The following is a 16491-nucleotide window of genomic DNA, read 5'->3' as shown; positions in this document are numbered from 1 at the left end:
ATTGAGATTTGGGAGGAGTAGGTGTCTTAATCTATGAGTGTAACTCTCTTTATAAGCTTTAATACAGTGCCAGATGATTTGTTGCTTTATTAATGGCCACACCAAATTGGACCCAATCTGCCTCAAATAAGACAAATGAAAAGAACTGTCTATTCAGGTTAATGCAAAATGCCATGAATAAGATCACACTGTATTTGTTGCATTGCCTAAATGCTTGGTTTTACTCGAGCACCCATTTATTCTAACCAAACAAAGTGGATTCTTTTTGGCACAGTTCTGCAGAATATTGCTTATTTCATTGATTGCTTTTCATACTGTTTCATAATCATCAGCGTATCATTTGCCTAAATCTAGTAAGAAAGAGCTAACATATTATGGGGCTGTCTGTTTCAGTTCAAAATCTGGTCAGTATGCTAACAAAAGCCTCCAAATAGATTCTCACATTAGCGCAGAGGGTGCATTTACAAACTATATTGATCAGGACTGTAATTAGCATCTACTTATTGGGTCTTTAGATTTCAGCAGTATAGCCTAAAAAGCACAGGCTCACAATGGACACCATAAATGTTGACTGTCCCGACAACCTCTCTCTGAAGACTAGTTCTGTGATGCATCTTCAGTTACTCTTGCTGATCTTACCTCTTTTTCTTTGTCTTTCTGTATTTTCAACTTTCTTTTCCATGTATTTCACCCTCTTTTCCACCTTCCTTGCCGTGGCTCTTGATGCATAGAGTAAAGATGCTGGTATCAGGACTTTGGTTATGCTGGATGAGCAGGGAGGTGAGTGGGGATGTATTTTAGATGATGACAAAACTATTTTTTACAGTCAAGATAGGTTACATTCATAGAACAATACTGTTAGCATTTTAATTGTAAATTGTCAATAAAATGTCTTTTGCATTTTAAATTGTTAGGCTTTAAACAATACAACCATATTGCCTCGTAAATTGTCATAATTGAATCATAAATCATAATGAATCTTTTTAGTTTAATCAGTTGATTAATGCCTTCAGTCAATTACAGTAATTTATTTGAAATGCAATTAAGTTTTGATTTCCTTTCTTTGAAGTAACACTAAATCTTTTCACTCTTTTGCTAACACGTTTTCCTCTTTAATTTCATATGCTTTCAATGATACTGTTTTACCAAAGAAACAGGACTGGCCACTGCAACTCACCATTTATTGTCTGCATCTAAAATGTTTGAGCCATCATAGTTTTTAGTCCAGTTTTTAAACAGTTAACTAAAGGGAGTTTAAGAAAACAAATAAAGCAACGATCGATTTAGCTGGTAATGACAAATGACACTCTTTCCCATAAACTGCACTAATACTCTTTTGTATTATCCCTGGCTGAATGCTAATATGGTGGAATTCAAATATTATTGAAACCAGATATTACCTACCATTAAAAGTGATTTTAATCTGTAAAAGAATCAAATGGGCCATCAAAGTGCCCACAAATGATCTATTAAGCTGTTACTGGCTTGCTGCCATGTTAAAAGCACAAGTTAGCCTGTTTAGCTTAGTGTGATTTAGTAAGTGACATAATTGGCCTTGCTAAAAGTATTAGCTTCTTAGAGGTCCTGTGATTGGCTGCTGTGTGGGAGGGCCCCCTCTCTGCAGCCAGTAATTAGTCTTTTCATAAGGGGATAAGATCTTACACTTCCATCTCCTCAAACTGTTGCCTAAAGCCTATTTAAATGAAACTCTCAGCTCAGAGGTGATACTAAGGCTTTGTTCACACTGCACATAAATCCAATTTGTTTTCAAATCCAATCTTTAGGACTGACAGGCCACACTGCAAGTAATGAAACTGGATTAGTCTGTTTAGACAGTGTAGTCAATATCTACATCTACTGTACATCGGTTGCCATCTAATCATTTCAACATCATGCACAATGCCAACAGATTTTAAGCAGCTGTAAAAGTAGAAAGGAAGAAAAAAACTGAAAAATGTGCATCTGCTTATGTTTATAATGACATATCGCTGCTGTGCTGACCTGCACCTCGAATGAGTCAACATAGGTTTTTGTTTTGTTAAAAACATTATTGTTTTTAAGCATTCATGCATATGCTGTGTCTAAAACTGCTCTCTTGTTTGCTTATTCACCGTTTAATACATAGTGAATGCTGCATGTGAGCACAAATTTGTGAATTCCCGATTCCAACACAGCTGTAGACACTACTGCGTTCTGTGTTGATGTGACATACATGTTGTGTCCTTAATGACAAATAAAACTACTTCTACTAGTCTGACCATTCAGACTGAAACACATTTCCAAAAATCAGATTTAAATTGGATTTCAAACCACATATGGGAGACCAGGACTAGTTATCACACTTTTTACTCCAGTGAATATTTTTCAGGGTAGGTTTATATTTTGGAAGTGAATTTCTGCACAGCCACATACCTTGCCTTTTTAGCTACAAAAAAAAGCTATTTAACATTTTCCCTGTACTTGTCCAGGAAAAAAGATACAGTTCCTTTTGTGACAACTTATATAACACTACAGGTGGTAAGTTGTCACAATGGAACGGGGGGGGGGGGTTGATGGGGGAACATGTCCCCACTATCACAAACAACAAAATCTATACCTCACTTTCATTTTACGCATGCCTTGCATCAGCCACACAGTAAACAATTTTGAGGTGAAAAAGAAAAAAGATTCATGAAACAACAAAAATGGAATAACATTGTTTTTGCCAACAAATTTTGTAATTAATAAATTGTATAAATTTATGACATCTATAGCACATATCACAACCTTTATGACAACTTCCCCGTGTGACAACTAGCCCTAGTCTCCCCTATTTATATGGTTTGGCTCGGGTTTGTACAAATCACATTTCATACATTTTATTTTTTGCTGTTCAAACTATAAACAACTAAATGGTTTTTCAGTTGGATGTGCCAAAAAAAAAAAAAAAACGGATTTCGCTGCGTTTGTGAACAAAACCTAACTAGTCTTTCTCTTTGACATTTGTCTTCTGTGCAATTAAAGGATCTTTGAATGCCAGGGATTAAACAAAAGTAACTAATATGGTAGGCTTCTTTTCCTCTCGAACCATTCCTAGTTTGCCTCACTCTTCCCTGTGACTGATGCCTTCACTAAACCTCAGAACAATATCGAACAAACCATGTCTGCACGAAAAAACGCCAGACTGCATCACCACAGGTCACCCAGCACCTCAGCCATATCATCCACTAACCACACAGAGACAAACAAACCATGAGCTACACCCTCTTCCATTGTAAAGAGGAGAAAAGAGCATGTCTGCTTCCAACAAATGAGTCAGCAAGCTGCAGCCCCTAAGCCTTATAGATCAGGGCAGTCTTTTCTGCCCCAAGGTCTAATTAAAGAGACAGATCTCTGAACTGCTGCCCTCCTGCAGTGGCACTTGTGGGAGACCCTGTCTCTGTCTGCTACTAGCTGTTGGGATCAAATTCAAAGCAAGCTTGAACTGCCTTTATCTCAGTCCACAATAACTACATCCACTTTTCCAAGCATTAAATGTTAAAGGGATAGTTCACCCAAAAATAAAAATTCTGTAATCATTTACTCACCTTCATGTCGTTCCAATCTTGTATAACTTTCTTCCATAGAATGCAGAGGTGAATTTTCGAAGAATAACGTGGCCACTCTTTTCCATATAATAAAAGTGAATCTCCAAATGCTCCAAAATGTTAAAACGCACCATAAAAGTATAATTAAAATACAACTTGTGTGTTATATTCCAAGTCTTCTGAAGCCATACAGACCACATTTACACCTGATATTAAGATCCGTCTCGGGTGATCCGCTCACATAAGACAAGACACATCGATGTTTACACCTGGTCGCTTAAATGCGTCTCCTGTGACCACTTATGATAGGATTTGGAGGGGAGAGACTCTGTTTCATGGCGATATACATCAATCACTATATCAGTGTGTTACTGCATGACATTAAAGTGCAACAAAGTCATAAAGGACAAAGAAAACGTGAAAAAATGGTGCACTGTTTCTCCCAGATGCAAGTGAAATTTAATCTAAGCACCAACGCAACATTTCAAGCGGAATTATCCGTAATTTTGGTGGATTACCGTATTAAAAGAGCTTCAGATGTCCGTGCTTCTCATCTGTGATGATATCAAACACACTAAAGAAGACCCGTGAATTTCTCATGTTTGTGTATGTATCGTTTTTTTATTTTTCCGATCAGACGGTTATTTCCATATTAAGCCGCTCAAAAACCGGCAAAGTTTACACACTGTTTTAGCGCAGTGGTTGATGAAAGGTGAGGAGTGGTGCTTCACTGCTGACCGGGACACATACAGGACGGATTACTGTTTACACCTCAAATGCGATGCGTTTTTGACCACATTCGTATGTTGTTTTTGTGATCCGATCACAAAACGTTTTAGACCCAGTTTAGACATGTATTTAGCGCTGACCACATGTAATCAGATCACCAAAAATGCATCATTATACCAGGTGTAAACGGGGTCACTATTGCTTTGTGTATGCAACAGATCAAACTTTAAGTTGTTTTCACTGATAATCGTCCCCTCCAGTGGGCGGTTAACTGTTACAACTGGATCATTGAGTGAACTCAAAAACTGGTCCAGTATGATTCAAGAAGGAATTTTATACCGTTTATTTTTATTTTTATTTATTTTTTTTGGATCAATTATTTCCTCTCACAAAGCTATCTTATGACTTTAGAAGACTCAGAATATAATAAAATTCCTATGGACAATTTTAATTAAACTTTAATAGAGAATTTTTATTTAAAAAAAATATTTATTTATTTATTTAGAGCTTGACAGCCCCAGCCCTATTTCACTTGTACTACATGAGTACATGTAGCCAGGAGATTCTTCAAAAAAATACCCCTTTTGTGTTCAACGGAAGCGAAAAAAGTAGTTAGGGTTGGAAACGAGAAATGAGGCTGAGTAAATAATGACAGATTTTTCATATTTTTGGGTGAACTATTCCTTTAGTGCATATTTATATAGTGAATGTATTTCTGAAAATATTGATATTTTACCTCTTTCCTAACTCTTTTTTACATTTAGTTCCATTCTAATGCATGCATCCCCTCTAGATGCATATAGCAATTTCACATTCCAGTACAGCAGTGCTCATTTCTCATATATTGTTGGAAAAAGGGCCAATAAAATTCATTTCACTGCTGTCATCCCTTTGTCCTGACCAGAACAACTCGATCGTGTTGAAGATGGCATGAACCATATCAACCAAGACATGAAGGAGGCCGAGAAAAATTTAAAAGATTTAGGGAAATGCTGTGGCCTTTTCATATGTCCGTGTAACAAGTAGGTACTGATCGTGTGATGGAAGGGTCATACGTATGTGGTGGCGTCCGTTTTTTTTTGTTTGTTTTGTTTTGTTGTTTTTTTTGTTTTGTTTTGTTTTTTTTGGTTTTCTTTTGTCACAGTGAGTGTCTTAAGTTTTTGTCTTCTCTTCTTTGTCCTCTCTTTCCTCCATTTTTTTTTTTTTTTTTTTTTGTTCCTGCTCTCGTTCTGTGGGGGATAAATTACTTGTTGTTTAATCAGAACAACTGGAACGCATCGAGGAGGGAATGGACCAAATCAATAAGGACATGAAGGATGCAGAAAAGAATTTGAACGATCTAGGAAAATTCTGTGGTCTTTGTTCCTGTCCATGTAACAAGTAGGTGCTGCTTGCCTGCCTGCCTGCCTAAAAATAAACCATTTAGAGAGGGATCATAGCGACCTGCTGCTTGTCAGGAGCGCCCAGACGATCCCATGATCCTCAGTTCAGCTTGAACCCCAGTAAAGCCAGTGAGCATGAGCAGTGGTGGAAAGAGTACTGATTTGTTTTTTACTTAAGTAAAAGTACTGCTACTGAAGAAATATTTCACTTGAGTACAAGTATAAGTACTGATAAATATTATGACTCAAGTAAGAGTAAATAAGTATTTTGCTGAAAATTACGTTACAAGTTACTTAATGATAATTATATTATATATAGGACATACGTTTCCATTTTTAGAACACAAAGACATTTTTGTTCTTGAAAGAAATTGATGCTTCCTTTCACCAAGGATGCATTAAATTGATTAAAATACTGCCAAAATCATTAATTGCAAATTATTATTACGGTTTGAAATAATTGATTAAGTGGTATTTATTCCATTTTTTCTTTACCCATGATGGTAAACATATACTGTGTCACCAGTCCTTACAAAAACATTCTAAAACCAGAATAGAGAGAGAAGTGGATGGCCAGATGCACAACAAAAATTCAAGTAAATCACAGTCTCTAGTTTGAGAAACAGACTCCTCACATGTCCTAAACTAAAAGCTTCTAAATGCCAAAGACCTGCACTGCTGCAAGACGATTCTTGGAGAAACATTTATATATTTATTTAAATATAAATAGCCATTTGTAACATTCGTAATGTCTCTAAATCATCTCTAAACTACATAATGTGCATTGCGACTGAAACATTCCTATTTCAGGTTTATTCTCATTCATGTATGTCTAAGTATTTTGGCTATTAAGTTAAAATACTGTAGAAAACTAATATAATGCAATATCATAGAGGAGGAAATTATAAGATATGGAATGAGATTATTAAGCAAACTGTTATCAACTCCTACATGCCAACTGATTAAAATAAGGCAAAATAAAGATTTCACACAGTGTTTAGTGAGAGATATGATTGATTCAAACACTAAAAGTGGTTGTTCTTTATATGTATTATTGTATTACAGTTGTAATAATAAAGTCTTAATTAACATTATGGCTATTTAACATATTGAGATATTATTATTAAGTAAACTGTAGCATTTGGTTACATTATGTTTTGTGATTTCTCATATCTTCTTTATATAACATCCATCCCTTGCACACTTTTTGCCTCTAGTGGGTGAGGCTTTTCAGACAGATAAACAGCAGCACAAGGGCAGGGAATTACAGCACCGTGAGCAAGTGTTACCCGCTAGGACAGTTTATTTTGAACAAGAGGGGCGAACAGTTACGGAATTTAACCCCGGAGTACCATACCGAATTGCTGCGGGGCCCGTCTGTGTGCGCAATGGTGCAGGGAACCGGATGGCAGGAAAATAAATGTTCAGTGAAAAGTCAAAAGAAGATCGCAATGTATGTAATTGTAACTATATCAGATATTATTAATAAAACATGGGAACTCGTTGCGTGGGCCTGTTTTGCCCCCATATTTTGAATTTCTGGGATATTTTTGTCAATTTCGGTGGCATTTTTGCCCCGAGTCGCCGTTAATTTCCGACACTATTGGCATTGTATCTTTCTAAGGTATTTATAAAGTTTGTTTTAGACATATAGTATCAAGTAAACAAGATATCCCCACATATATGTCAAACTACATTGTATTAATGTTTGACACAGTTAAAACACTGCCTACCTTAAAAACAAGTGAAGTTTGATATGTGGTTAAACGTGTTCAGACGGTTCCCTCGTACCTGAACGAACAGCTCCTTTCCAGAATAAAATGAAATATGCAGAAAATCACAGTATTACAGTTCTTGTATAAAGTCTTGAAGAAGCTAGAGAAGAGATGACACCGGCGGCAGTTTATGCGCTTATAACTTGTCGATTTCTTCTTCCCCAAAAAAATCCCAAAATTTCTGAAATATTATGTTTTTTTGTTTGTTTTTTTTACTTTGTGCGGAAAAATAACTGTAGCGAAGTTGAATACTTCATTTTTAATCAACTCAAGTAAAAGTACTATTATTTATTTATATTTAAAAAAGTAGAAAAAATGTGAAAATGTACTCAAGTACTGTAACGAGAGTAGTTGTAATTCGTTACTTTCCACCTCTGAGCATGAGGCATGGTCACATATGCTCACAGAAGTACAGCAGCCCAGTTGCCTTTGCTCTGGGTCCTTGATGGAAAGTTAGCTATGGAATGAATGAAGTAAGGCATGCTGCAAAAACCCAAGGCCAAGCCAGCAGCCTTAATACCCTTTTTTAAAACAGCATGCTAAGATAGGCTTACTTCAGGAACCAAGGTTTTAATGAACGCTAAATCAAACATACAAAACTGCATGGATGTGCCAAAGTTGAGCTATAAACAAACAAAGAACAAATTTGTAAATAGATTCTTAAAGGGTTAGTTCACCCAAAAATGAAAATTCTGTCATCATTTACTCACCCTCATGTTGTTCCAAACTCATATGACTTGGTTTCTTCCATAAAACACAAAAGGAGATGTTAGGTAGAATGTTAGCCTCAATCACCATTCACTTTCATTTAATCGTTTATCTATAATGCAACTGAACAGTGACTGAGGCTGTCAATCTGTCCAAGATCTGCTGTGTTAAACGGAAGTTATATGGATTTGGAACAGCATGAGAGTGAGTAAATCATGACAGTATTTTCATTTTTGGGTGAACTATCCTTTAATACTAATTATTACAAAATGCGTTGTCCTCTGGTGAGCTCTATTTCTTTGAAATTACACTTAAATTCAAATATAGAATGTTTTAATTAAGGATAAAGGGTAGCCAATACTGTACTAAAAGACCAAGATCTCTGTAGTAACATAAGTAAGCACACACTACCTGCTAGTCTGTTTATTTATTTATTTATTGCAACTTTGAAAGCACATCCATCAATGATACCTGTATGACTGCAATAGCATGTCCCTGAATGCCAAATGCATGCTTAAGCATCTCTTGCTAATGTTACTGACATTGCTGCTACCTGTTAAACAATAATGCACAGTAAATATAGTAACAATGCTGATGACCAACTCCTTCTGAAAGTCACTCAGATGATGCAACATTTTCAAGCCTGTCGCTCTCTGTGTGGGCAGGGATGGTTTGGCAGAGTACAGGACACAGAGTCCATTTTTTAGCCGCAGTACAGGCCAGTGCTTTTGCTGGTTCCCTAAGGGAAGCAGATCTAGGTCAGGCAGTGAAAGATACAGTAGAGATATTCTTCTCTCTTTTTTTTTGTGACAGCCTGTCATAGAGTCCCTGGCTGATGCTGTGGCACAAATGAACCCGAGGATTTCATCGGGTTGTAGATTTTTGGGTCAGGTTGTGTGGTTCACACTGAACTCAGTTCGTAGCTGTATCAAAGCACTGAGGCTGGGTAAAACTATGGTTATTATACGGTTACAGTCCTTGTAAGTCAGATAGTTTTAAGTTTTCTCATTCAAATCAAATGTCATGTTAAATAGTTTTCTCTTTTCTTTTTTCTTTTTTACAGTTTGAAAACAAAAAACATACAGGGTTCAAAATTCTAAGTCCACTTGTAAAAATGCTTCTATTTGCTTCTATTAAAAAAATAAAAATAAAAAAGGAAATTAAATAAAATATAATAATTTAAAAAAAATATATATAATCTGAGGTCAAAGTTGAATTGAATTTCTTTGCACTTGTCTCCCTTTTGCTTTAATTAAACCATGCATTCAAGCTGGCATGAACTCCACAAAAACCTGATGATCTATGTTATCCCAGCCTATTTCATTAGTTTCATTAGCTTATTTCATTAGTGACTTATAAAAAAAAATATTTCCTTTGCACATTTCTTTGTTTAAAATTAAAAATTTAAATGCAAATACAAAATTAACATTTTAAATTTAAATGTAATATGTTTAAAAAAAAAAAAAGAAAAGTGAAATTTTTGAATCTTCAAAATCCTTAAATGTTAAACATTAAATTAAATTAGATTTGAAATTTTCAATGTGGACGCAGACTTTTAAACCCTATATGTTTGTTTCCCTGTATTATGACTGGAATAAAGGGGAAAAAAAGATGATATTCAAATTTCTAACTATCAGTATTTTAGGTAGTGTTTGCCAGTTTGAGTATTAATTACTCCTTCACATTAGATAAAGCTCAACATGCTGTTCAGAGAGAGAAAGGAGGGGAGACAGTTGGGAGAATCGTAGCTTTAGTCCATCTCTATAAATAATACTGCAGTGGGAGGCTTGGCCATCTCAGTTTAGATAAATAAATAAACTAAGATCCAAATCAGCAACCCATAGCCAGGACAACAGCAGATGAATAAAACACGGGCTCAGTTATGCAAAAGATGCAATCTTGATTTATGTTTAGTTGTATAATTTTCTTGCCGATCTTAGAAATGAATACTAGGCTGTCATATTGAAAGCCTGGTACAGACAATTTCCTGCAGTAGCAATTATATTACTTTCAATTTTTAAATGGGTTTCACTCAATCATATGATTATTGCAGTTCTATACCTCACCTCCGGCCTTTATGATCAGTATAGCCCACGGCCATGTCTACAACAATAAATAGTAATAATGCATAATAGGTTGTTGTCATATTTGACAAGACTGCATACAGTATGTTGTGGATAACTGCCTTGTAAGAGAGGCTATAATTAGCAATAATTGATAGTTTCATTCATTTGTAGCTCTGGGCTAAATCCAAACTGAGAATCTCACAGGTGATTTGATCTGTCATTTTCTTCTCTTACATAACAATAATCACCTTAACAAAACCTAAGATGTGAAGTGAGAGGTGGCCAATAAAAGAATGAGATAGGATGTTTTTCTTCTCCCTCCAGTTTATTTTCTTGTGAAGTTATTTGCACTTGTCTCCACTGATGTGGCAGTCCTGTTACTCTGTGTTGTCTGTCGCCAAGGCCTGTGCTCTTTGTTATTTGTCATAATTTGAGAGGGGGGACAGTTCATGTGCCATGGGGAGGGAGGGAAGCCATTCAACAGAGGGGAATACAGCAGTCCCATTTATCTTTGTTTGGAAACTACTCTCCACCTCTGTACCCCATTTTCAGTCTTTTAAGAAAGGTATGTGTCTCAGCATATAGTACATGTATGTTATTCACTACAAAAATAATTTTCCTAATCAGTATGTTTGCCATGTTTTCCAGGAAAAATATTGAAACATCCCTAATGCAGATACATTTACTTGAAAAAAAAAAACTGAGAAATAAAATTAAGAGAATCAGAGAATATATCATGAATTTAAGCTTAATGTTAACAGTACAAAAAGGTTGTATTCATTAATATTAGTTATTAGTTAACATTGAATGATACTTTTACAACATTAATGAATTTTGGTTAATGTTAATTTCAACATATACAAAAAAAATATAATGTAAAAAGTTGTATATGTTAACATTAGTTAATGCATGATGAACTAACATTAACAATGAACAGTTGTATTTTATAAATTAACATTAACTAAGATTAATAAAAACATATTGTTATTTGTTATTCATGATATCTAATGCATTTACTAATGATAACAAATAGAAAATTATTTGGAAGTTTTACCAGTTTCTTTTTCTTACCCCGATGGCATATATATATATATATATATATATATATATATATATATATATATATATATATATATATATATATATATATATAATTTTTATTTGATTTTTTTCGTATTTTAAACATAAACCTAACTCAGTTTTGTTACATTTATGTTTTAAAAATAAATTGCAAATGGGGTTAAAAAAAACTTAATTCAAGAAATTATCTGACAAAAAGTCTTAATATCATGTGCAGTTTTACTTCTTGTTTAAAATATATTTTTACTAGAAAACAAGACAAAGATACTGATCAAGAAACAGATTTTTTGCAGTGTTTGTCTGCAGGATGTGACATAGCAAATAAAGCCTCTAGGAGTTGAATGAGCTCATCCCTGTTATGCTTGCCTGGTACTCCATGTTTTGATGTTGATCTGTGGACATATTGCTTCTTATATGGAAGTGTCCGGTTACCATAGTGCTCACACTTCCCCTGACTCTGTGCAGAATGAAGAGTGGGGCCAGCAAGGCCTGGGGAAACAACCAGGATGGAGTGGTGGCGAGCCAGCCCGCCCGTGTGGTGGATGAGCGCGAACAGATGGCCATCAGTGGAGGCTTTATCCGCAGGTGAGAGGCCCTGGAATCCAGTACACTTGGTCAAGAGGTTTTGCTGGAAAAGTGCAGAGATTCTGTTGTGTAGCCAAAAGGTTAAACAAATCTGTTTTATACAGCTGTGTATGTTCAGATAAAATGCTTTGGGGGTCAAATGTATATCATCTCTTGGTGTTTGTTTACTTAATATGCATAGATAACCCATGTGCATGCAGATGTACAAGATGATTCATGCTTAGTCTGCCTTAAAGATCCAATGAAATCAAAGTGAGAGTTTTGTGGCTTTAAGTCAATTGGCCCTATTTTAAGAGCGCTATGCTTTAAGCGAAGCTCTATGCGATATGTCATATGCGCAAAGTCAGTGGGCATGGCCAAGAAGTATTAATATTTTCGTGCAAGCATGCGCTAAGTCTAGGCACAAATGGGTTGGTGAAATTGTGTACGCAAAGTGCTAATGGGCTGGGTAAAGTGCAGTTTAAGTATGAGGTTCTTCTCTGGTTATTGCACAATTTGCATCCTATTATATATTCCATTTCCTGTCAAGCAATGTTGATATAAATGAAGACAGCCCATTCATAAGAATTTGGTAGTGTAAATGGTCTGTATGCAATGCGTCCGTTGCTCTGTTACTGTATTGTCACCTGCGCTGATCCTAACCACGATGTATATGTAGTATGTCTTAGCGCAATGACTTATTTCTCAGGGAAATAGCAAATTGCGCTTTGCGCCACTTCATTAACTTACAATACACCCACAGTTTGTGCACATACTCCCACAGAAAGCGCAAACACTCCCACCCACGGCTATTTGCACTTTGCGCTGGCACGAAAATTGCGCTTAGAATTAGCACTCTCACAAAAATTGAACAAGACGTAGTACACTGTCGTTGATCATAGCGCTGTGCCTAGCGCAGTCATGAAAATAGAGCCCCATATCTATTAGCCTGGAGGTCTACGCTAGTGTCAGCCTGATCTAGAGGTCTCCATTCACGTGGAACTCCCGCAGGAGCCACGGGACCTGATAGATTTCTTGCGTTGTGGGATAAAAATGACTGAATTGAAGGCGGGAGCGGATGGTACTTCCATGAGATGTGGACTGGAGCGGGCAGTCAGAGGATAGCCTGAAAAATCATATGTGGATATCTTTTTTTATTTTATTAATTAATTAATGCAATATATATATATATAATTGATTTTTGATAACAATAAACAGAAAATGCAATGTAAAAAATGTGCACACAGCACGTGCATCAAATTATCCAATAATTATAGCAGGCTAAGCAGGTAGTCAATGCAACAGCGCTTTAGAAGAATGGCAGAGAAAAGCATGGACACACTCTGTCATCAAAGGATGTGAAACTTGGCTAGAAAGTGTTAAGAAAATCAACCTCAGGCAAGTCAGATGGTCGTCATCAGTCATGTCACATATCACCTGATAATAGCTTAGCAATAACAGATAAATAAAACGTTCTTTGTGTACACTTGTTATCTATTTGTATGGTTTTTACCCAATGTGGAAAACGAATGCGGGCTTGCGGGAACGGGAGCAGTCAGGAAGAAAATCACTGCTGGAAGAGAGTGGGTGAGCATGGAGTAAAATTGAGTGGGAGCGTTCAGGTGCAAGATAGAAGCCTGCAGGAGCGGGCAGGTGCAGGATGAAAAAAACTGTCCCGTGCAGAACTCTAGCCTGGTTTCATGAAAATTATGTGACTGTGGTGACATTTTTGCAAAGTTACTGTACATTGTGGTTCATTAAACGTATCGCGGCATTTGCAAGGTGAAAAGACCACTGTGTGGCGCTAAAAGCGAGTTAAATGTTCTCCCAAACAGATGTGGTTTTTAAAGTTAATGCTCTATCGAGTTGTAGATCAACAAAACCTACTGCCCCACCCGAATCCTTAAACCTAAACCTAACCCATAGTGTTATAAAAAGGAAATGTGAGATGGAAAGCAATAGCTGAAGATTGATTGCTTCCGGTCCTTTGCATCGTAAGTGCAATACTCTATCAGTTGAGCTACTGCGCAACTTGATCATGTATGAATAAGCTTGTAAACGCGGTTGGTTATGTAATGAAAATATATCAAATGTATTGCCTTTCAGTGCGCTAAAGTAAATGTGTTGTGATGTCAAAAGAGCATCGTTTGAGAAACTGAGTGAAAAGTATGTGTTTCTGAACTGATAATTTGCGGTTTTACTTGTGATTTGTGTGAAAGTAAATAAAGTCATTGTTTTAGTCCCTCTAATATTTATTTTTGCCAGGAAACTGCCGCAATATGTACAAGAAGCCACATAAAAATTTTGCACATTTTATGAGACCGGGTTGGCTAGTGTACTCCTAAACGTTGACAAAATTCACTAGGCATTTAAAATGAAAAGTCTTCCTCATCCGGGAAAATGGAGCAAAAATATGCACTACACAGATTCTTACCCAATCAAATTCTCCCTCCTTTAATACTGAAAATACTAGTGTGCTAGTAAGGACATTAATGGGACAGCTACATTCCATACATTCTTTTTGGTACAGGGTAACAGATGATGCCCGGGAAAATGAGATGGATGAAAACTTAGAGCAGGTGGGAGGCATCATTGGTAACCTGCGCCACATGGCCCTTGATATGGGCAACGAGATTGATACCCAGAACCGCCAGGTCGACAGGATCATGGAAAAGGTATGGAACGGCTCTAAAGCCAATTTGCCTTGTTGGATTTTTTGATGATGAAACACAGTCTGGAATCCTAGAAATAATAATTGTCATTTTAACAAACTAATATATAATGATAAACACTGAAAGGCTTACTATTCATGAATAAATCTGTGATAATAAAGCACTATTTTAACAACTCTCCTTTGCTACTACCACCAGGCTGATTCCAACAAGACCAGGATTGACGAAGCCAACCAGAGGGCCACAAAGATGCTCGGCAGTGGCTAAGCCTCTGGTCTGCCTGCTTTTACCAGCTGTGCAGTTTGTCATAAAGGCAATGCGCTTATCATGGTATTTACCTTCTAGGTTTGCACACATGCACATATCACCCGGCCCCCGTTGTAAATGTCGTTCTATGTGTCGTCTGTCAGCTTTTTCAATGATTGTCCTCGTAAATGATTTCTTAAACACCGTATCATTCTTTCCAAAGGTTGTATATAGTGCTGATTTGATGGTTCATGCACACTTGTGAAGTTTTTATTCTCTTTATCAGCTATATACATATATGTATGTATGTATACGTATACCTGCTTGTATATGTATATATATTCAGTATGTATACTGTATGATATATATATATATATATATCAAATTTTTTCTGGAGGAAATATATAATAGGAATGCTACATAAGCTGTCTTTTCAGTATATCAGTATCGTCTTGGTAAAACTGTGTCATACCACTTGGCTACTGTCATGCTCCTTATTTTGATGTTGTCATTACAACATGAAGAATGGGGGGGGGGAGGGGGGGGCAGATTTTGCATATGATACTAGTACAACAAGCACTTACAATCGATGACCCTGGTTCATATCCCTCATCACAAACATAATCAGTTACTGTTTAGACAATGTGCAACTAGATTCTGTAGCTGTAGTAGTAAAACATTGCATTCCAAGTGATGTGAATTGTGCGTTATGCATGACAAATGGTAGATCTTAGCGTCTTATAAATAAAACTTGTTTTAAAAAGATGACAAAAAAAAAATAATAATCATGGCAGTAGCAAAATTGACAAGCATGCTCAGTATTAGGACACAGTGGAACGTTCCATATTACTGCAAGTTTGCAATAGTGCCACCATTTCAGTTAATATATATTCACAGACTGTGACCTTTGTTGTAAAATAATGCAAAAGTGACATAAAGAGGCAATGTAATGAGAATGAAAAATAACGGTGGTGTGCTGGTCTTGCAAAAATGACTTGTTGAAATGAATAAGCAGTTTGGTGTAGAAAATGTTTTTGAAAGGTGGGGACTGGTTGTTTACTGTATCATAGGTTTTGGATGCTCCGAAAAGAAAATTAAATAAATAATCATTTGCAATGTAAAGCAAAGACACATATTTCTGAGAGACCTTACTTTTATAAGAAGACTGTATGTTAGTTTACTTTCCCTGTGTGGTTTGTTATTGGTAAAAAAATTATAATAATTCATAACAAAAAAAAAAAAAAATTCAAACAAAAGTTTTTTTTTGTTGTTGTTTCTGTACTTAGAGCTATGCACACCAAATCGCTAAGATGTTGAATAGTTATGATAAGAAGTCAAATAAATACCTTACCTGAATGACACATAGGTAAAACTGTGAGATTGATGTCCTCAACGCATGTAACATTAAAACTCCCTCTGTATCCTGTCAGTCTGTGAAGTGGTTGCCATTTTGTAGCTAGCTGAATTGATTAAAAGTAATAAACCCCTAACTGCTGTGGGTTTCATTATTGTCTCAAAAAAACTTACCAACTCTTTTGAGTCACTTGAAAGAGCTGGTTTATGGAAGAACAACCAGAGAGCTTACTGGCCAAACTTGAAGAAAATCTCCAAGTTTTGTATTGTTTCACATGCATTTAATCAGAAGTACGGTATATTGTCACATATTAGTGATTGGGGTCTCTCAGACCCCAAACAGAACATGA

The 16491-nt window shown here is 36.1% G+C and overlaps 1 protein-coding gene across 2 annotated transcripts in view; it reads left to right on the top strand.

Moving 5' to 3' along the window:
* The window catches only part of snap25a (synaptosome associated protein 25a), a 39655-nt gene extending 23377 nt beyond the window's left edge, over positions 1–16278 (top strand). Inside the window, exons 4-8 of one of the 2 annotated variants that reach the window (XM_051655019.1) lie at positions 732–780; positions 5558–5675; positions 11772–11891; positions 14401–14545; positions 14741–16278. In XM_051655019.1, the coding sequence (XP_051510979.1) occupies positions 732–780; positions 5558–5675; positions 11772–11891; positions 14401–14545; positions 14741–14809 (501 nt within the window). In that variant the 3' untranslated portion in view covers positions 14810–16278. Of the gene's footprint in view, positions 1–731; positions 781–5199; positions 5318–5557; positions 5676–11771; positions 11892–14400; positions 14546–14740 lie in introns of both variants that reach the window. The other variant, XM_051655020.1, reaches the window with a different exon arrangement.
* Positions 16279–16491: the final 213 nt, after the last annotated feature.

This window comes from Myxocyprinus asiaticus, chromosome 25 (genome assembly GCF_019703515.2).
Source record: "Myxocyprinus asiaticus isolate MX2 ecotype Aquarium Trade chromosome 25, UBuf_Myxa_2, whole genome shotgun sequence".
Taxonomy (NCBI): Eukaryota; Metazoa; Chordata; class Actinopteri; order Cypriniformes; family Catostomidae; genus Myxocyprinus; species Myxocyprinus asiaticus.
The sequence above is the reverse complement of the archived record's forward strand: the minus strand, read 5'-3'. Positions and strand labels throughout refer to the sequence as shown.